Source organism: Cyanistes caeruleus, chromosome 11 (assembly GCF_971803275.1).
Source record: "Cyanistes caeruleus chromosome 11, bCyaCae1.hap1.1, whole genome shotgun sequence".
NCBI lineage: Eukaryota > Metazoa > Chordata > Aves > Passeriformes > Paridae > Cyanistes > Cyanistes caeruleus.
In genome coordinates, this window is record NC_141711.1 from 9,627,502 (window position 1) to 9,649,122 (window position 21,621).

The 21,621-nt window shown below is 44.5% G+C and overlaps 1 protein-coding gene across 3 annotated transcripts in view; it reads left to right on the plus strand.

The window, feature by feature from the left end:
* Window positions 1–21,621, plus strand: part of GRIP2 (glutamate receptor interacting protein 2) — a 252,049-nt gene that overhangs the window by 135,779 nt on the left and 94,649 nt on the right. Inside the window, exon 1 of one of the 3 annotated variants that reach the window (XM_086846922.1) lies at window positions 10,749–11,121. The exons of the other annotated variants lie outside the window; for them this stretch is intronic. Coding sequence (XP_086703048.1) covers window positions 11,043–11,121 — 79 coding nt within the window. The 5' untranslated portion in view covers window positions 10,749–11,042. Of the gene's footprint in view, window positions 1–10,748; window positions 11,122–21,621 lie in introns of those variants that run through there. 3 annotated transcript variants of the gene reach the window in all.

A 21,621-nucleotide genomic window follows, 5' to 3' on the forward strand; every position in this document is an offset into this window, starting at 1 on the left:
TTTTGGAGAACAAAGAATAATTTCCTTAATTCGGATGACATTTAATCTATTTTGTCATTGAGAGGAAAACCAGGCCTTGAATTTGGAAAGCTGTAGGAGGTCCACAAAGTCACCACTGGCCTATCTGCAGTGTGTGAGTGAAGGAAATGCAAATGCACATGGTACTGTGATTTGATAGCTTCCATTTAACTGTTTATAAGACAAAACCCAGTTCACTGAAGCTGTAAGATGCAGTGAATTCAGGGTCAATAGAAACAAGATAAAAAAATACTATTTCAGAATTACCATCTTGCTGCTTATATGATGTATCTGAAGTATCTTTTTCTTGCATTGTGTATTTCTCACCAGAGAGGGTTTGGATGTTAAAACCATGGATCTAAAGGAAGTTATTTTCTTTGTCACTGAGCTACTTTCATTCTGACTCCATTCCTTGCATACGGGACATTTTTGTCACAGTCTTCTAAGTCAGTAAACAATGCAAAGCACCTTGGCAGGTAGCATTTAAAACAAGTGAGGAAATACCTTGATCTCCTATTCCCCTGCACCTGTACAACTTTATATCCATAGCATTTCTTCCCTCATGTACAGGCATCTGACTTCACATACTCACGGGGATGTGCCAAATTACAATTCTTCATTTATTTTGGAGCTGACAGGGAATCTGCAGTGGGTCTGTCTGGAGGCCAATTGCTCCTGTGCCTCAGGGCCATGTCAAGGAGACTGTATTTGCTTCTCTGTTCTCTCAGTGTGGCAGTAAGTACTTTCCTTTTAATTGTAAAAATCCACCTAAATTTGACAGAATTGAAAGTCTAAAATCACCCCATGGGCACCCTTAGTAAATTCTGTGTAATGCTGTTTTCCCTCCTTGTCAAAGTCTTAAAATTCAAGCTCCTACCAGGCTGATCTGTGCCTCCAGTGTGACATCTGGAACAAGACAAAATTATAATCCCATATCAGTAAAAATGAATCTTTTTCTTTAACTTCTTTCTTCTATAATCACCTACAAAAATATATTCTTTAAAAGTGCTAGAAAGGCAAGAACTGAAGTTATATACAGACTGATGTTACTAATATGAGATATTTTATATACTTGGTGGCAGATCTAGGCTTTGTATCCTGTCTCAGTGTAAATGCCTGGTAAGGAAGTAGGGTTTTATTTCATACTTTGAAGAAATTACTTTGAACGGTAATGGATAATATGAAATGAATTTATTAACTAGAAAAATATTTTAACAATGCATTCCAGAAGAGTAAGAGGACAAAAATAATGTGATGTGATGTTTCAGCACTCTGGCTCTGGCGGAGTCCGGAGATGACAACAAGGCCACATATTGGCAAGGTATAAAGGTCTGTTTTATTTTATTTGTATTTTTGTAGTCTGGCCAAAGAAGATGTTTCCATGAATTACAGATACAAACAGAAAACTAAACAACACTGACTTTTGCTGTAGGCTGAAATTACAGTAATTTTTCAATTACTTTCAACAAATCTGGTGGCCACCAGCTGTTCTCTTAATGCAACTGTTAGCTAATAACAAGAAGTGCTTCCCTAGCTTTCTATTCCCTCCTGGATATGTTGTGCTGGCTCATTTAGCTCAGTTAAAAGGAGTGATCTGTCTCACTGAAGAATGTGTTGGGAGGGGGTCTGAACAGGATTCCTCTATTCCTTTTTTATTCTGTTGCATGAGCTACTTACACCCCACTGTACTCAGGGCAAAGAAAACAGCACTGTGTGCCTCCTCCTAGGATCTAAGTCCTTGGAAAAAAGAATCCACTGCTTTCTTTTAATATAGGTTTATAAAAGGCTTTCTCTAAATGTGCTGTGTTGTGTGTTTGAGGCTCACTGGGTCTGACATGCTGGAGCTAGGGTTGTGTCCTTGCCCAGGCTGGCAGCCTAGTGCTGAACTCTTCTCCTCTTCTTGGTTTCACTCAGATCCTGAGGGTTATTGTAACCTAGTTTTTTTGTGAGCGATTTCCTTTCCTCTCTGTTCCAATTGCTCTTTTTGCTTTACAGAGTACAGCCAGATTAATCACACAAAGCCATGGAAATCAACAGCAGTGTGTAATTCAGGGCTTGATAACTGACTGTGGGGAGGGCATAAGGGAAGGGTTGTGCTCTTTACAAAATTGCCACATGATATATCAATCCCCAAGACCTATGTCCGTGTTTCCTTTTTTACAATCTATTTCAGGAAACACAAACCAAAAGGAAACTAAGTGCCTTTTAAAATAAATGGTCTGTCTTCGCAACCTATCCGCCCCTTCTCATCTGAGTGCGTTGGAGTGTAGCAGAACAGTCATGAGATAATGTTTTCTCCTCATACACACTCTTTTTTCCACTGAGAAAACAGGCCTGAGCAGAAAATGAATGCTTTGGGCATTTGTCCAGAGTCTTGCAGTGGGCTGTTCATGCTGTTGCTGTGTCTGTGCTACTTGGAGAGATCAGCATGCATTGCACTGGGGCCAAACGCCAATTAGAGAATAAAAGTGATTACAAACCAGCAGTTGCTGAGGTATTTTTGTGTGAACATGATTTTCACCGAGGTACCTCAGACTAAACATGAAGTTAGCAGAGGCTCAGTGCTGTCTATGAGAAGATGCAGCCTTTTCTTGGCTGGTATGTAACCAAGAGGAAGTTTCAGCCTTTTTTACTTAAAGGCTTTGCACATTACTCTTGGGGTTTCCCCCCTCCCTTCTCTGCTTGCTTATATTTTGTTTTGCTTAAAATACATTTGCATATCTTTAAAAGTTTTGGAAAATTAGAAATGTAGCTGATACCTCTGGCACTGAGGAAGGCAGACTCTTTCCATCTAATTCCTTCCCAGCAATATTGCAACCATATAAGTGGTCTAAGAAATGAAGGTAGTTGGGAGTTTTTTAATCAAAAGGGAGAGTCAGAACCCAGAGATGCATGAGATCTGAAGAGTTTTAATATACCTGCCATTAGAACCTCCTTTGAAAGTCCAGGATGAGCTTTGTAACCACAGTCAGAATAAAAAGAAAGAGACATTTTCTTTAGAAATAAGTAATGACTGGGTGGTCAGCATATTCACGTGAGCAAAGAGATCCCAGCTCAGATTCCTGGTGTGCCTGATTTAGATCTGCCACTGGAATTGACATCTCAGGTTATTTTGGGTTATCAGCTATGACATGTACAGCTTCTGTGTCATGATAGAAACAACAAAAGAAGTTCTGTTTTTGCAAGACAAGAAAATACTTCCCCACTTGGATTCACTGCCAGTGCAACAAGAAAAGCACAGATATATTAATCCAATAACACAGGTTTCTCTTCCTGAAATAATTCTTCCTCTGCCTTTAAGTAAGGGCTCCAAGGGTAAGCATTGTTTTTTCCAATATCTGTTCAGTGATCCCTGCTGGAAAATAAAATAATGTCCAGTTAGTTTATTTTGCCAGCTGCTGTTGCCATTTATTAGCAATACCTGTGGTCTTACATCCCAGAGGTATTGGTGAGGTCTTTCTTAGACAAAATCATTGATTGATAAAGCAGGAAGAAATATCTCCTCTTTGTTTCTATGATATGTTGCTGAATGGTCATAAAGATGAGATGTTTTCAGAAAGCAAGGAATTTAAATAGTAATAACATGCTGTCTGTGTTCCACCTGTAAAGCAGGCATTGCTTCTCTGAGCAGTTCATTTCTTATGCATTTTCTTTCTTTGAATCGATTGTCATGTTTTGTGATGAACTCTCTTCCTGCCCTGGAAAGAGCTATTGCTTACAGTTTTGTCTTCAAGCAATGAGCATAATAATAGATATTAAAATGACTCAAGAAATTCAGGTACTAGAGCACCCACATTTATACATTCCTTTCTGGGAAGAAAACAGGAAGAAATATTGGGAGGGGATAAAACAGACTGATTTGAACAACAAAAAGCAATTCTAGCATCCCTCACAGGGAAATGAAAATGACTGTAGTGTTTCTGATATATTTTTATTGGAAAATGGTCAAGAACTGAGCTCTTGTTGAGCAAGTTCAGGCTTTGTCTGTCTGTCTGTCTGGCTAAGGTGCTATCATTTGGCACAGTGGAACAGGCTGATTTCAGGTTGCCAGCAGCACAGGAGATATGCTGATGGTTAAAGCCTCTATGGCAGGTGCACTCTTATTTTGGGAACCTCAGAGGGTGAAGTAAACCCTGCACAAGCTCTGACCCTTCAGCATATGCAAATTACTGTGGTTATTGCAATTGGATTAGGTGCAGTGCTGGGCTCGTGCTCCCAGTCCATAGACACACACCCAACGAGAAGACAAGAGCTGGGTGCTGTTCTTACTCCTAGGCATCAGATGAAGTTCAGTCCAAGGACAGGAGAATATCAGCAGCCTTTAAATCCCATCAAAGCTGAAGATCTCCAGAGGTGGCCTTGTGTCACAGAAGGAAGTTTGCTCATGCATGTCCTACTCATACATGGGTCAGAGCCTGGATATCTTCTGCCTTCATTCCTTGGGCACTCATTTCAGGCCTGTGCTGTCTCCCCACCACTGCCACAGGGAATGTGATTCAGACCTGCAGTGGGCCCAGTCTGAGCACTGGGTTGTTGTGTTGGGAGCAGTGGCACAACCTCCATTGCTGGCTTCACCCATGGTCTTGCCAGGTTGGGGTTTCCAGCACTGGCTTGCCAGAGCTCTGCCACACCCAGAGTATTTTCCAAAAATCCCTTTATCTGCTACTTTTAATGTAGCTTGGGGTAACATGATCTTTTCTTTTTCCAGCAGTTGCACCACTTTTTCTTCTCATGCACATAAGCATCAAATGCTGTTTGCTGAATATTTCACTTGTTCTTATTTGGGCTGAAGGTTTCTGTTACCACTGGCCCTTAGGGGACCAATTTAGCTGCACTGAACCAGTTTTGGTGTTCAATTCCTTCTTTTCAAAGAGCTGCATTTACACATCAGTTGAACCCTTCGTATGCTGGCATCTTCCACACTTCCAGCTCAATGAATGTTTAAAAACGATATGTCTATCCCCCCACACAGATATGCCTCTGCCTTCAAAATGCTGGGGGGACATGAAAGTCCTGCTGAGAAGTGGGGGAGATTTTGATGTAAATGATGTCCCAAAAGGGACGCAACCTCATTCCAGCTGAGGTTTTATGCACAGAAACGCAAAATATTCAGTCCATGTATCATTAAAGTGTTGCAGCAAAGTCTCCCCAAGCCAGTGAGTGCCTCAGTAAATTCTGAATTGCTGACCAAGTCTCAGTTCTCTGCCCCCACCTGTGCTATGAGATCAGCCCTTCATAACTGCAAACACAACCTACAGTATCCTGTTGTTTGTGGGGTTCTTGTCTCTGGTAAAGCTTGACCCTGCTGGTGTCTTGTCAACATGCCTTGATGGGCAAGCCTACAAAATTCACTCTTCTCTTCCATTCTTAGTATGAGATGCAGCAGAGGGAGTAATTCCATAATCTATTTTGTTTTTCAGATAAAATACACAGGATTAAAGTTATTTTGGCACCCACAGGTTTACATTTGGATATTGGAAATGTGCCAAGTGTGCATATTGTTTTAGATTATGATTTTCCTTAATTCAATCTGTGTTGTGAAGTTTATATTATGATGGAGGAGAGAAGGCTTTGTGATTTATTACAAGGAATTCTCAGAAGCATCATTCTGACATCAGCACATGGGTCTTTTCATGAGGCTGGTGCTCTGCAATCACACAGAAGCTGTAGAAAAGCCCATCTCACTGTCTTGAATCATCTTCCCATGCTCAGCTGCCTAGGAATCAGCCTACTCAGACTTTACAGGATAAAGGTACTAGAGCCAAGCAAGCTTCTGTAGAGGACCCCTGAAGGTGGTGTGTGCATGTGTGCTGCACTGAGTGCGTGAATACCCCTAAGTTCTACATGTTCCTTCTGGGCCATTAAGCAGGATCCTTATTTCCTGTCAGATTGTAGCACCTGAGTGATGGATTGAAGAGCCCTGTTGCCTATGTATCAGTTTAACTTCTCAAAGCCCTTTTGGAACCCATGGTGCTGTATAAATAGAATATATAGATATATAGATATGTATAAATAGAATAAACAGAATATATAATTATTTAGAGTTTATTTTGCAGTAGCTGTGGGCACAATGGAATCCACGTGGTCTTCACCCTACTTGGCACAATCCTTTCTCACTGTAGGATGGAGAAAGCCTGATGCAAGGGACAGATGCAAATGTTAGTACTTAAGATCTCCATCACAAGCTTCAGTAACAGAGATGTGTGCTGGGTCTGGTGTGGTGTGCTGGGAAGGAAGGTCATTTAATGCTGGTACTGTCTAAATTGTGTTTTACTAGCTGTGTCCTAGTATTAGTAGTATATGATAGCCCTGTAGTCTGCACGGGGATACCCTGTAATACACAATTTGAATGATTCCATGATCTGTCCTCAGTATGGCTGATTACACAGAACATCCAAGACAGCCATGTCCATGTATTTCCCTTCCCATCTCCAGTTATCCCTGACAGCTCCTGGGCGCTGCTGCTCAGTTCTGCACAGTCAGACTCTGCTATTTAGGAATGGCACTGAAGCAGCATTATATGTCTGCTTTTCCTATTTGAAATGCATATCCCCCCCTTTCCTTAAAGCTACAGAAAGAGTGGGGTGACACATGCAGAAGGCCTCTGCAATGACCACCCAAAGCCTGGGACACTTTTCTCTCTGAGAATGCAAAACATTCTCCAAACTGGCTCCTTTGGTGGCAAAAGCGTCAAGATGGCCCCCAGCAGAAGCCCAAGGGGGATTTTGGGATACATTTGTTCATTTGTGGCATATTCTCTCAGCTTTGGTAGTCAAGTTATGAAAATTAGGCTTGTCAGCACACTGAAGAGGGTTGGGGGGCCTTTGCATCTTCCATGCGGTTTGATCCTGTGCGGCTCGTTAACACTCAGTTGCTTTTGTGATTAATTATTTAGTCTTCTCCCTTGGTAGTGGGGTATAATAGCACAACCCCCATTTCTGCTGAGAGTCACAGTTCTTTGCTTTTCCCTTCAAGCCTTTCACACCACCTTGAAGCTCAGAGCAAGGCTGTCCAGGCTGCAGCACTTAAAGAGCCCAGCAGGTCCATAGCTGCTGCTTGCCCTGTGGCACTGCTGGGAGATGACCGGGGCTCAGCCTGTGGATGCCCATCAGTCCCAGCTCCTGCACTGCCCAAGTCAGCTTCCCCTGAGTTCTCTGTCCCTCCAAGCATAGCCTCTCACTCCAGCAGCTACTTGTGTGAGTGGGGACATCAGACAGCGCTGGCATCGACTCCGTGTACAGCCAGACACAAGAATTGCAAACTGGAGACGAACTTGTCAGCAGGGAGACTTTATTTGGGAAGTCAGGCTTGGCAGCCCTCTTCCCTTTCTCTTTTGGATGCCTTTTGAACAGCTTTCAGTTCAAGTTTTTGTAATCACCCAAGCGTTGCTTCTTCAGTCTTTTGTTTTTGGGGGTGTTGCTCGTTGCCTTGATTTGCTGTCTCTGATCATTTGTGCAAAGAAGTTTGTCAGGTCTCTGCACGTGGCAGGGGCTTGTGCCCATTGTGGGGCAGGTGTGGGTGACCCAGAGTGTGCTGGTCTCACTGGATGTGTTTGGACAGGCATAGGGTGAATTTGGCCCCAGTGGGTGCTGTGGCTACTGGGTTGTGTTTTGAGCTGAGAGCTTGCAACACCTGAACCTGTTCTCTGTTCATCGAGGCCATGGACCACATGCAACTGGTGGCTGAGGCAGGGCTGGCAGGAACCCCCAGCACTGGAAAGCACCTTCTTCCTTCCCCAGCTGTCCTTGGCTGTGCTTCCTGTGTGAAACTGCTGGATAAGGCGAAGCCTGGGGTCTGAATAATTACCAAGGAATTAGCTGTGTTTTTCTTTATGACACAGTCTCTCCCCTTCCTCTGATGTTTGCATCCTCTTCCTTTCATCTCGTGCCTCTGTGGCAAGTGCTTTGCACAGCCATGGGATGCGTGGGAGGCTCAGCCGAGGGGCAGGCAGGCGCATCGCAGTGCAGCAGGGGCTGGATCATGTCCCCACCCTGCAGATGTGCCAGATGTAGCTCAGAGGGTGTGAGTCTCTCCTCTGCCCTGCTGCAAACTCCCTGTCTGCTGCTAGATGAGCTGCTCTTCCCTCAGAGCCATAAAACAGTGAAGTGCCAGCTCCCCTCCCCATCAAAGATGTTGGAGAAGCTTAGGAAACTGATGAAGCATTAGTCTTGGTTTCTTTATGTTTTATTAGGGCCCATAAATTAAATGGAAGCTCACAATGATGTGGAAGGAAGCCAGGGAGAGCAATTATTTGTTGGAAAGACAACATGACTAACAGCTTTGCTACGTGTTAATTGAAAGCACTGGAAATTTTAGCAATGTAGCACCTGAAGGCAGCTGGTACATGAGAGTGTAGTGCAGACTACAACAGGCTGCATCACTCACTCCTGTTTAGGGACATCAGTAATAACCAAAAGTTGTGAATCAAAGAGCATCTTTAAGACTTGGAGCCAGATGATGGAGCCACAAAGCCCCAGACCTCTGAACAGCCCCAGTCCTCTCATGTCCCCCTGTCTGTTTTTAAAGCTGAGCCTCCTGTCTGCAGACCAATTTACTGTCTCCAAATGTCTGCGCTGCAGTTTCCCCATGGGTTATAATTTTGGAATTGGTCATCCCTGGCAGATCCATTGGGGATACTTCACTTGACCTCCCAAGGCTGTGCTTTGCTGTAGACTTGTGCAAATCCCTCTTTGGGGCTCCTGTGCAGAAGTGTGGATGCTCCTTCCCTCTGTCCTCACCATAACACTTTCACACACAGATCCAAGACCTCAAACACCTCCCCAGGGTGAGAGGCCCTGCAGCAGTGGATCCCTGTGAGCCCTGGCTCCCCCCACAGCATGATGGGGACTGTCACTGTTGTGTTGTGCAGTGTCACTGTCACCGAGGCCCTCCCTGTCCCTGGGGCACATCCAGCTCACAGAAAGACATTTCCCATGAGAGAATTATTGTATGTGCCTCCACCTCCAGTGTCCATTAATAGCACATTAAGAGCCTGCTGGGTCAGAGATTCTGAGGGCAACACATAAACTGGAAAAAATCCAGAGCAGAGGCTGGACTGGCTGCCCTGGCAATTAGGTCATAGTAAAATTAAAATTCAAGCCTTAAATGTGCATTTCTTTTTCAAACAACCATCCCTTGAAATTACGTTGGGTCACACTGTAAGTGTGGGTACACCAGATACAGTTTTTTTCTCAACAAAATAGAATTTTAAGATCCCAGTATCATAGCCATTGAGCCATATTGATCATGTTATTTATTAATAATTACCATTTCAGGGTCTGGGTCTTAATGTATAGGCTTCAATTGATTCCACTGCTTAGTCTACTTAGTGCTTATGGAACTATTCATGCTACAGGGAAAAAAATATACATAATAACTTGTGGGATTCAGCCAGTTAATATGAATATGTTTACTTTCTTTTCAAGACACTAGCAAAATAGATGGTAGCTGTGTAGTAAAAGAGTAGACAACGTAAAGAAAGTTAAAATATATATTATATACAACATCTTTTTAAAGTCTCACAAAATCATTAAATAACTGAAATTATTTTATTTATATTATTTTGTTTTTTAATGTGCTTGATTATATTCTGCAGTGCCCTGGGCACCTTGACTTCATAAATAAAAGAATTACGTGGAATCTTTATAATATGAAAATTAATGCTTAAATGCTTAGAGACATAAACATTTCAGCAGGTTTTCTAAGGCTAGTGATAAGGGTTCATAAACATGTTAATTTTTCCACTCTTAAATATTTCAGGTCAATGGAATACAAGAGATGTTAACAAAACCTGTGCTCTTTTCATAAGAGAGTGGAGTGTTTGGAGGGCAGCTGCTGTACTGCAGCGCTCTAATAACATCTCCAGATACTGCAGTAGCAATAAAGCATGACAGGATTGTATAATAACTCGATTTATCACAGTTTTTAGTAACATGAAGAGGGTATGTTACAGCAGCCATCTAACCCATGTATCCTTTCAGAGCCTTGGGCAATTTGGGGCAGTTACTGCAGAGGGTCACCATTTATTGTTTTAGCCTCTGAACTCACTAGAACTCTTTTGAGGGGTGGTGCATGTAGTGTGTTTTGCTTCTTGGAAGGAACTGGGAACGGGACATGCACATGTGCCTGTCCCACATGCCTGCCAGGAGAGGCTTTGGGAAGGGAGTGAAGCCAGTTTGATGCAAAGACATTTTAAACATGCTCAGTTTCCCTCCTGAGCTGATCTGGAGCCCTTACCTGGCTCATTTATGTGTTTTCCCCCTAGCTTTGTGACCTGGGGATGGGGCAGGAGGAAAACTCTGGGGTGGGAGTGCCTTTGTGCTGAGTTTATAGTGGGAGCCTGTCTGGCCATTGGTGCCCACTCCAGCCTGGGGTCAGGTCTCCTGAGAGCTGGTGTGGCTCTGCTTTGTGCTTAGGACAAGCCACACGTTACCACTACATATCCTCCAAGAGGGGAACTGCTCCAAAGTCCTCAGTGGCCAAAGATCCATCATGGGATAATGCTACAGGCAGTCTCTGAATGGACAGCCCCTTGCTGATTAGCACAGTGTAGGGAAACTGTGGGTTCTCTTCCTCCTTGTGTACATTTGCACATCTAATGATCACTTGGGTAGCAGACACGTAAAACTGGGTTGGGTGGAGAGATTTCCAAAAGGATACTGCTTGACCCCTGCCTCCCACACATTCCAGAGCTTCTCAGTAGCCAGGAGGCATCCCAGAAGAAGATAATTAGGCTCGTGCTATTTCAACTTCCTCTGATCCCTGAGAAAGAGTTAATTACAGTCTTTTCCCTCTTGCTCAAAGGTGGCTGGGTATTATTATCAGAGCTGTAATTATTCATGCTAATTGCTTATTTGGAGAGGGAGAGAGCATGAGAGAGAGAAGCCCCAGACTCCCCCTCAGTGGTTAGCAGAGCAGAGCAGGTGCACTTTGCGCAGGCTGGTCCGAGGTGGTGCTGGGGCTGCAGGAGGCTGGGGATGCCGGAGTGGTTGTGAGCGAGCCGTGGAGCAGCCCTGGTCCTGCTAATGCTGCCACCTCCTCCGGGACTGAGGAAAAGGAGCATGCACTTCTTGCAGACCTTCCTCTGGTGGAGGGCACTCCGAGGTAATTGTACTGCTAACTGGAGTTTTCTTTATTTTGTGGCTTAATTAACCTTTCATCATTTGTTTTGTTTTGTTTCAAATCTCCCTACGAGGGAGCAGGGTTGTGAGATGCATGTCTGAGGTCTGTGTTTAAGCTCTTCTGTAGATCTTGCAGCTGATATTTCAGTAACTGAACACAACTTCCACGATCCCCTGACTGCCTCTGCATTCCTGGGTTTGAGCTGGGACAGGGAAGAAGAGGTGACATGTGTGTCCCCCTCCCCAGTTATGGGCTTCTAATTATAAGGCTAATTGCCTTTGGAGGCTTATTCTTGTAACTAGATCTGGGGCTTGCCTGTTAAAACAATGGGTTTAAGCTTTATCTATTGGTGACTAAGGGTATCAGAAGTGTGACTGTCTTGACTAGATGCTTTGAAGGCAGCAACATAGTAAAATTTAGCATGCTGCAGAAGCTGGGACTTTGTGGGAAAACAGTGGGAAGCTGTCTCCTTGGGCACACCTGGAGCAGTTTGGAGATAGTGGTGTGTCATGGGCATGATGGCACACCGGCTTCTTCAGAAGCGACCAAACTGTTGGTGAGGTGGGTGCTTGTTGGGAGAACTTGAGTCATCCCTGAGAAGCAATTATTTTATTTGGCTTTATTTTTTCCTGGAACAGCAGGACTTTGTGTTCTGCTTGACTAGGGTTGCAGACTGCTCCTGGTATCTAATCTCTGCGTGAGTCAGTGCAGTGGTGAGCGGTCTGCTGTGGCAGTGGGCTGTTTTCTGTTGCTCTTTCTGTTTTCTTTTAAGTCTTTGATTCCTGCTGTTCTCAAGGCTGAGGAAAACAGCCTTAAGAGCTACAGTTATAGGTGACGTAAACAATGCAGGTTTTAACAAAATAACTGGAAGTAGCTGCCCCTGCCAAACACCTTAATGTGTTCCTTTATCCTTCCATAAAGGTGTCTGTACTGTCCTCCTTATTTACAGCAGCCATGTGCTGTGCTGAAAGCCAAACCCACTGTTCTGCCTTCTAGAGATCTAAAATTATCATCCATATGCTTTAACTTCCTAACTGGCCATAATTATGTTTTAATGTGCTGAATAATCTTTTCATCTGGATGTTTTACTACTGACTTAAATTTCACAGGCTTTCCATGTTCCCATCATCCTCCTGATGGAAGAATTGGCTGGGGACAGAGCACTGCTGCAGCAGGGACTGCAGTCATCCCCATCCTCTGGGGTGGGAGGCAGGGACAGGGCTAGAGAGATGTTCCCTGGTGACTATCTGAGAAGTTTGGATTGACAAAGAGATCAGAGTTGGGTCAGTGTTCTAACAGGTATTGTGCTGCTGAGCCTCATCTGAAGGTTTATTTGTCATTGTCTAAGCCTTTTGCATGCTGATTATTGAGAAAACTGTTCACCTTCAAGACGCCACAGAATCCAAATATAGTGATAAAAAAAGCAGTGATATACAATAGAAATTACATTTAGTAACCCAGTTCATCCAAATCTGAATCCCCTAAAGACAGCAAAATTTTACTTCTGTCAAAATCTAGGAATTAAGAATCTTTTTACTTCCTGAGGCATCTAGCCAAAGTGCAGTAATATATTTTAAAAAACTTTTTCTTCTCTGCTTATTTTCTGACAATTACAACTTCATCCTTTGCTTTTTTGTTCCCAAGCTATGTGTTATGAGCACATTATCCAGCTAATTACTACATCCTGCTTTTTGTTATCCAGCTAATTACAACTTACCGCTTTCCTATGGACCTTAGATCTCCCAAGCACCCTCTAAATAACACTGTTGTAGAAGATCAATATACCTTTTTGTGCTTTCACAGCAAACCTCCCATGCCCTGCCAGAAGCACTTGCTGCCTCTGTCTATGGTTTATTCTTTGTGGTGGAGTTGCAGGGCTGGGAGTGAGCTGGCTTTCTGGCACCCGTGTCACTCAGTAGCTCAACATCATGTACAAACTGCCTTGGCAGGTCAGAAATCTTCAGGCTTTTAGACCCAATCTTTGCTTTACAAGGGTTAAAGTGTGGTGTTCTGCTGTCATCCAGGAGGGTGATGCTCCAGAGGAATGCACTCTGGAGGATACCAAAGCCTGTGGGAGACTGTGGTCTCCCTAATGAGGGAAACACGTCACTCTGTGGAGCACCTGCACGTGGCTCTCACTGAGGTCCCTGACTGTGGGCCTCTGCAGGAACAGAATTTGCTTTGAAAATTTCTACAGTTCTTACCTTTTTCAAGTCATAAAGGGATTCCTTGACAGATTTTTGTGCCCTCTATTTCTACTAGGATATCAGAGTTAGAGTATGTAGGTAAGGAGAATCCTTAAATATTATTGGAATTTTCCACTCGGCTGTTGTTAGTAGGGAAACAAAAACCCTGTACAATGCTGTGATCATGATGTCTCTGCTGGCTTGTGTTAATGCTGGCTCTGGACTGGCTGGGGTTAAGCTATTCCATGCTGTGGTTTTCATTCCTGTCCCCCAGGAAGGGAAGTGACACCGCTACCAGCTTGTCTGCTCAGTGCTCGGTGTTGGGAGCTGATGCTGGTGTGTGTGTGTTCAGTGGCTGCAGGGTGACCAACAGGAATCCTGGGACTGTTAAAAGAGCCACTCTTTAGTAATAATAATAATAATGATAATAAATTTAAAGTTATAGCCTTAATGATGTGGAACTAGCTGATCTTGTGTGTCATAGGAAGAAAGATGTAGGATGTCCAGCATGCGCAGTTCCCAGCTGGAGATAACACTGTTGACCTGCTGACATCCAGATTTCTGGGATGCAAGTAAGGAGGCTTGGAGCAAGGCAGCTGCAAGTACAGGGCTGGGTAAGAAGCTGGGGAGTGCAGTTTGCAGCAGTTTGGTGCTTGCTAAGTGCCTGCCTTTCATCTGCTGTTGACCTGCACTGGACTTGGAGCTAATCAGGAGATATGCAGACAAGCCTTTTGGACAGCAGGCATATCTAAGCAGGCTTGGTGTGCTCTGATGTGTAGGACTCTCCTGTAAGCATCAACCAGCCTTTCAACTGGTTGCTGTGGGAGTGAGTTTTGATGGAATGAGATGGCACAGTTGGGTTTACTGGATTTTTTAAACTCCTGTGGCCAAAACCATAAAATGTAGATGAAAGGCTTTGTAAGAGGCTGGCTTTGGGTGTGAGGGGACAGGGGAAGCTAACGCCCCCAGTCCACATCAACCATTGCTCTAGTTTGGGCAGTGTTATAATTTTCCTTTCTTTTCCTGAAAAAAATCCATATTTAACAGGTTATATCAATCAGCTTTCATTGAGTTTGACAGATCTGAGGTTCAGTGCTAATTCATGGAGCAGCTCTACCCAGTGTGTGTGTGTGTGTGTGTGTGTCTTTAGGGGCTGGGGCAGCCAACAAGTCATTATCTGTCACTCTGAGTTCTTGCCCCATCTATGCCTGGTATACCTGGGAGGGTGGAAATGCCAGGGGAGGCCTCACATAACTGGGTGTGATTAATGAATACCACAGAAAAAAACAGCCAAGCAAACCAAACATTTGTGTGTTAGCTATCAGAACGCAGGAGCTGCCAAAAGGTGTTTGGGAATGACCAAAATGCTCTTCTCAGAGAATTCCTACACTTCTCTATGGCCACCCCTAGCAGAATTCTGTGCCAGGCCCCAACAGAGTGGAACTGTGCAGCCTTGGAAGCCTTGGAGTGTTTTTCCTACAAGTTAGCCCTAGGAAACATCCTAGCTGGAAATAATTTTCTGCTCTAAAATGTAATTCCTGTAGCAGGTGATTTCCTTGGGGTTTGGATTTTTGACACTTTCTGAAACAACATTGTGAAGGGCAAGTGCTGATATTTATTAGTTGGGGTTTTTTTCTTTTTTTTTCTTGAGATATTGCTATTTCCTTTCTTTTCCCTTAGAACACCACTGAGGGCATCCCTCATTATCCTCATCCCTGACAGAACTTTCAAACTTGCTCAAATCCTTCCTTGTCATTTTGTCTGACATGCAGTGGTGACATAATGTGACAGGGACATTTGTAACAAGCTTCTGTGCAGAGACATATGTAGGAATATATATATGTGTATAAATATTTTGGTAGCAGTTAAATGTATTACCAGTTCCTCCCACATTCCTTTGGTGGTGCAGCAACTGATGGTGAGGATTTTGTGTGTTATCCCTGAGCTCCCAGGCAGACACATTGCAGCTTTCTGCTATATTCCACTTCCATGCTCGACCAGAGCTACAAGGTCTTTCATAAAGTATCACTGTTCATTTTCCAACATATCCCACGTAAATATTCTTGATAGTATTATCCTGAGAATAAAAAACCTGTGCTGTTCCTGCTTTGTGCTGTGTTGTTCTCTTCCTCACCGTGGCACTATGCAGTTCCCACTCCACTGTTTCCTACCAAAGTCTTTAAAGCTTTGCTGCTGCAACAGTGTGAGGGCCTTTTGTATGTCCATCACCACAGAATGAATGAGTGCTGATCTGGTAGGGGTCTGACCTTCTAGTTGGCTACCTTGTGCCTTCAAAAAGTCCTTTTTTCAAGGGCTGACATATATTATTTTTTTTCTTTCTTCATTCTTTGTGAGATTTAGTTCCAGTTAACACACAAATTTTGTGTCTTGCTGAGTTTGCACGAGGGGAGCAGCAAAGGCAAATGTCAGAAGAGGATCTAATTTCTGTTAAAATGCTGGGAAAGGAGAAGATAAAGGGTATCCCCTGCTTCTGTTGGACTTGACTGTATTAACAAGTTACTATGATGGCCAAGTCAGGCCCTCCTGGCTTCAATACCTGACTTGTGAATCCTAAAAAAGCCTGGTGTAACTGGGTTAAAATCTGTTCTGAAGACTAATTCCCCCTGATATTTGGCGTTTTGGTTTTGTGGTGCTGTTCGTTTTTGTTGTTTGGGCTTTTATAATAATTTATTTTCAAACTGTCTAGCAGTTATTTACTATGGTAGGTCGGTTTATATAGCAAAGCAAGGAAAAAAAAAAATCAACTGTGCATCGCAGCAGCCCCCTCTTTCCTGCAGAAAGCAAAGGGTCTTGTGACCCTGTATACACGTGAGTGTAAGAATGGAAAATATGAATGTTTAAATATGAAAAGGCTCCCTTTGTGTGCCCGCTGCCCTGCAGCAGCTCTGGGTTGGCCATTCCAAAGGCAGCCGTGCAGCCCAGCTGAAGGGCCATGCTGCTCCCTCGTGGAGCTCCGAGCATTGCAGCTTCACCCGGCAGCTACACTCAGCCCTGCTCCAACAGCCTCTGGTGCTTCTTTTTGGAAGGGAAAATGAGATTTTACAGGTGGTGAGATGAATGGCTGTCCTGCCTTTATTTTCCAGCCAGCCCCTGCTTTGGGATGGGAAATGCGGGAATGCGTTGTGGAGCTGGCTTGGCTTTGGTGAGCGGCGAGGGAGGGTGAAGACATGATGGCAGGGACAGGTTTCTCCAGTGTTTTTTAGGGCTTGGTGGAGCTGAGAAGCCTGTATGCATAGCCAGGGTATCTGAGGTTTGTGTGCATGTCCTGCAGGCAGCCCGGTCTGTGTCTGCAGTGCTGCAGCCTGAGGCAAAGGCAGAGTGCCGGGCACTGCCTGACACGGGCAGAAATCCCCCTTGCAGAGCAGCAAACCCCAGCTCTGGGCTGCTCCCACACAGGAGGAGGAACTGCCCTGCGTGCCTCCTGCTCTGTTGAGGAATCTGCTAAATCCTGCCGTCATCTTGAAAAATTCAACAAATAAACGGTGTATTTAACGTGTGTGTCCGAATTAGGTGATTTTCTGGAGAAGATTGTCTGTGTTTTCTCTTGCCCGCTGATGCACGGGGAAGGGGGAGAGGCTGGAAGCCTGGCTGTAATCGCAAGAGGGCAGAGTTGGCTCATGGCTCCAGAGCTGCTGCAGCCCCCGGCCCCAGCGGGACCGGCCTTGCCCTTGGCACCGGGGGCAGCGGCAATTGCTGGGCACAAATGTGACTCCATCCCTCTGACTGTGCCCTTCAGCACCACCCTTACCTGCGGGGAATGTATAAAATATCTCTTGTGACCCTTCTCCGGTTGCTTTGAAAGGTCAGCAGGTACCTGTGCTACGCTTGTGGGTGGTCTCTCTATGATACTAATAAAAGCTTCATATTAATATTGATGTTAAAATTGAAAACATAAATTGATTGCTAATTAGCAGCTGCACTGTGGCTCGAGCAGTGCTGGTAATAATGCATGGAGGAAGCTTCACTAGCAATGCCAGCTCTGAACTCTGCAAATAGCATAAATGCAGATCACAGGTCCTGTTTGCAGTTAAAATAGTAGAGGTGCCATTGCTAATGAACACATTTTCTGAGCAGATATTTAGCAGGCTAATAATATTGACACATTTTGAGCCTATCTTTTGTGACATGGCCTGGAAGGAGCAGGAATGATCATGGTGGGAACTGCCTCCTGGTCACCTGTTGGTGGTTGCTCTTTGCACTTTCAGGTAATGCAGAAATGCAGAGTTTAAGGCTTTAAAATAAATTCTAGATTTAGAGTGATGGGAGGAGAAAATCTTGTAGCATCTCTTTCAGTTCCAGTCAAAAACAGTAACTTGGATAAATTCAGCCACTGCCTCTGGGATTGTGCCGAGAGACGGAAGGGTGACACAGTGCAGGTACTTTTTGGAAGTCTTTCTTGCTAAGTTTGAGCCTCTAGTCTCCCTCTGAGGTGCTCTGGCTTCCTGGAGAGTATCCTGGGATGGGAGAGACTTGTTCTAACTTCATCTGATCAAGAGCAGATCTAAAACATGAGTGCCCACACAGAAGACCCTGAGGTCCCTGATCCTAGACTGGAGGCAAAACCCATGCTGAGTATCTGGGCTGCAAACACAGCCTGGATGCTGAAGCAAATTCATCAGAGACATGAAGTAATTTGAAACTGAAAATTTGAAATATCCCAAGACTCTGTCATGTCTCTGAGCATATTGTCTGGCTGAAGGAAATCCACAGGTCATCCTTCCCCACCTGCACTACTGTCACTCTCAGTCCATGACTACAGATGTCTGTCACGTGGACTGGCATCCAGGTGACATCCAGAAGCACTTTAAGTTCTTCTTAAGAAGGTAGGAGATGCCATACAAGCTGTCTGCTGCCCTGGACCTCAAGATGAAGGCATTGTGTACCATCCCCAGGACAAAGAGTGCTGCTCCCTTCAATTGGTGTTCACCCCATCACAGAGAAAGGTGGGGTCAGCCAGAGGTCCCAGGGCTGTGCAGCACCATGGTGGAAGATAGTCCCTGCTTCCCACACTGAGAGTCCCACGAGATCAAAGTTCTAAAAGGCAGCTGAAGCACAGCAGAAACATTTGTCCTTGGGAGATTAGTGTCTGAGTCACACTGCCTTTGCCCTTCTGTAGCTTGGGAGCTTCTCTTCCTCAAGGGATATTTTTATTTTCTTTAAACTTGGAGGATTTTTTGAGCTTCATTGGCAGAGAAACAACTGGCAGGGCTGGATTGCTTTACTTCAGCTCTCCTCCCAGCTGCAAGGTACCATCCAAAAACATTTCCTTGTCAACAGTTTTTCCTCTTGGCTGTTTTAGTCTTCATGCCAAGGAAACACAGGTTTCTCAGTTTCTCATTTCAGGAGTGGATTAACTCAGTGGCAACCTATCAGGCTTCGTAGGGTTGGATGTTTTCCTTCACTTTTTTCCCTTTTTTAAAAAAATTTTTATTCTTCCTAACTGGGCAATCTTTGAACATGGTGAACTGTTTGGAAGCAGGGTTATCCTTCTGAAATGTAGCTGAACTGTAGTGTACTTACTGCACAGGTAAGTGCAGGTTCTTGCTGGACTGGGGAGGGTTTTTGCTTTGTGTTGTGCTTGATGTTCTGGATAAGGAGTTATCAGGACAAAATTTTTAATGTGTGTTGTTTAGGCTGGTTTTTGTCAAAATAGAAATCCATGACAACTCTATTGAACAGTTTGAAGTGTGGCAACCAATACAAATACAACCTGTGTGATTTTTAGGTAAGACTCCATACAATCTTCACTTGAGTTTTCTGAGTTTCATTGATGCCATGAAGTCCAGCAGTAAAGTTATGATGTGTGGACAACTCTACATTCTGGGAAATTTCCCCTGGGGTATGGGAATAGCATGGCATTTTTGGCCCTCTCCTCCAATTCTTTCCTCTAAAGAAAAATTTGAGTTGTAAAACTGAAGGCAGAGCCATGCCCTCATCCAAGTCATGCTGTCAATCTCTTCTGTGATTGGGGAGCAGCTCCCGTGTGCAGCTTTAGGGTTCAGAGTTAGCTCTGCCATCTATCACTCTGAGTCTGCACTAATCAGGTGCAATACTGGTGTCTGCATTATGGATTCTCCTCTAATGAGGTGATGGTAGGTGGTGCATGCCATTAACCTTCCAGGCTGCTCTAATTACTCAGTTTCTGATCAGACACAGCTTGTATTAATATGTGATGGCTGAAGTCAGTAGAGTGTGGCTGGAGCATCTTAGACTCCAGAGTAGCCTCCTCTTTTTGCTTCCCTCATTTTCCTGCTTCATGTACAGGAATTTTTGCCTCATCAGTCTTGGGAGTTGCTTTAAATGGGACTTTCCAAATTTAAATTGCCATCACTCACTTATTTATTTCAAGTATTTCTTTAATGCTCTTTTGTGTCTACCTGGGCCCAGCATTTTCACAGGGGAAAAAACATCATCTTTCACTGGTTGATTGTGTTTGCTCTCCAGCTTGCTGGCTGGGTGACTGAACTCCTTGGGCATGGAGAGGTGGTGTCTGGTGGCAGACAGTGCAGTGCTTAGGGTGGGCTGTGCTAGTGGGGCTGGGAAGATGTGTGCCCATAGCTCCTGAAGCAGAGCCAAATCCTGGGGCCAAGGGTGATGGGGTGCACCTGTCTAAACAAGCAAATGCTCCCCTCCAGAGCAGGTGGGTGCCTATGGTGATACAGGAAGGACTGGTGGTGGGGCTGCCAGCCATGGCCTCCAAACTGGACCCAGTGAGAGGGATCCCAAAAATTGGGCACTGGGGTGGCTCTTCAAGATGCTGTGCAGAAACAAAGAGAAATGGCCCTAACTTCTCCCATTGGTCCAAATTTCACTGCAAAGCCTGAGGAGGGATTTCCCAAGTGCCACAGATGAGTTGACAGGAAGATACAGAAGGAAAAGGACTTTCCAAAGTGAAAAAGGGGCAGTGGGAGACATTCAGCTAGCAAGAGAGCTGGTGGTAAACATTGTCCTCATCTTGATGAGAATGCATGGGGAACATAAATGTTGGTACATTTGACTTAACATGACTGAAGAGCCTCATCTAAGATGCAGAGTAATGAATCCGATGTTACTTAGATCTGAACTTGTCCCTAGGCAATGACATTTGCCTCAGTGAAGACTCATCTTGTACTGTATGTTCATTATAACTGAATTCTGTTTAAGGATGCTCATTGTATAGCATCCCATAAAATAAAATCAATTATGCTTCAGCCATCTTATCTCTGCTCTATGTAAAATGGATTGATTGTGCCTCTGAGAAGAAAATTCCTTGTGACACTTCTCATCTGTGTCTAAATGTGTTCCTGGTGGGCCAAAACCATTTAGAAACAGCTGCAGCAGGAGTTGGGTGCTGGGGCTGGGTAGGGGCTGGTACTGCCTTGTCCTGTCCTTAGAGAAAGAATAGGAATAGCTCTATGTTGCCTTAATGCAGCATCCTCTTTGCAAATGTATTTAAACAACAACCTGGAGACCAGGACAAAATGTAATACCTGATCAAATTGTGCTCTTGGTGTGTCTGATTAGTTGCAGGTGCAATGGAAAAGCAATCTTGTTTAACACATTTTTATCTTCTGTACCAGTGGATCCAAATGGATGGAAAAGATCAGGAGTGCTGGGCCACAGCATGTGGGAGGAAAGCCTGAGTCATGGGTGGTTATTAAATGACAGCAGAATTGAAATGCCACAAAAGCCCCAACCATGCACCCTTGTAGGCTGCTAATTGTTGATGATCTGCAAAGTCCTGGCTGAACTTCTGAGAGTGCTCTATTCCCCTAAAGAAAAAGAGGAATAAAACAACCTTTTTTCCAGCCTCTCACCAGAGCTATGAGAACATGTCTGAGAGAAGGCATGGCCTCCCTTGGACTGCTGGTTGAGATGGGATGGCATCGCTGCCCTGGGCGCCCAAAAAGCTCCTCCCCCACCTCTCCCACGGTTCCAAGTGGAGCCCACCTGAGTGGCCTGAGGTGCTCTCAACATCCTGGTAAAGGTGGTGGTTCACTGTGCCTCTGCAGGTGAAAGGACTGAGGTGCAAAGGATAGCTGCCCCCTTTTCATTCTGGGGGAAATGAGTCCAGAGAGTGATGCTGGGGAGGGTGGGAGTGTAGGGCAAAGGACTGGTGGATGCAGAACTGCTCCTGATAGTTCTGAGAGCCCTTTTTCTTTCCCAAAAAGTAAGGGTGCCCTTCTAGTATATAAAGCTCCAGGCTCTAATTCCTGATTGAGAACCATCTTCCTTTCTATGGTTCCCTTATTCACCAGGTCTTTTGCTTGTGCTTGGATTGGTTTTAATTCTCTCC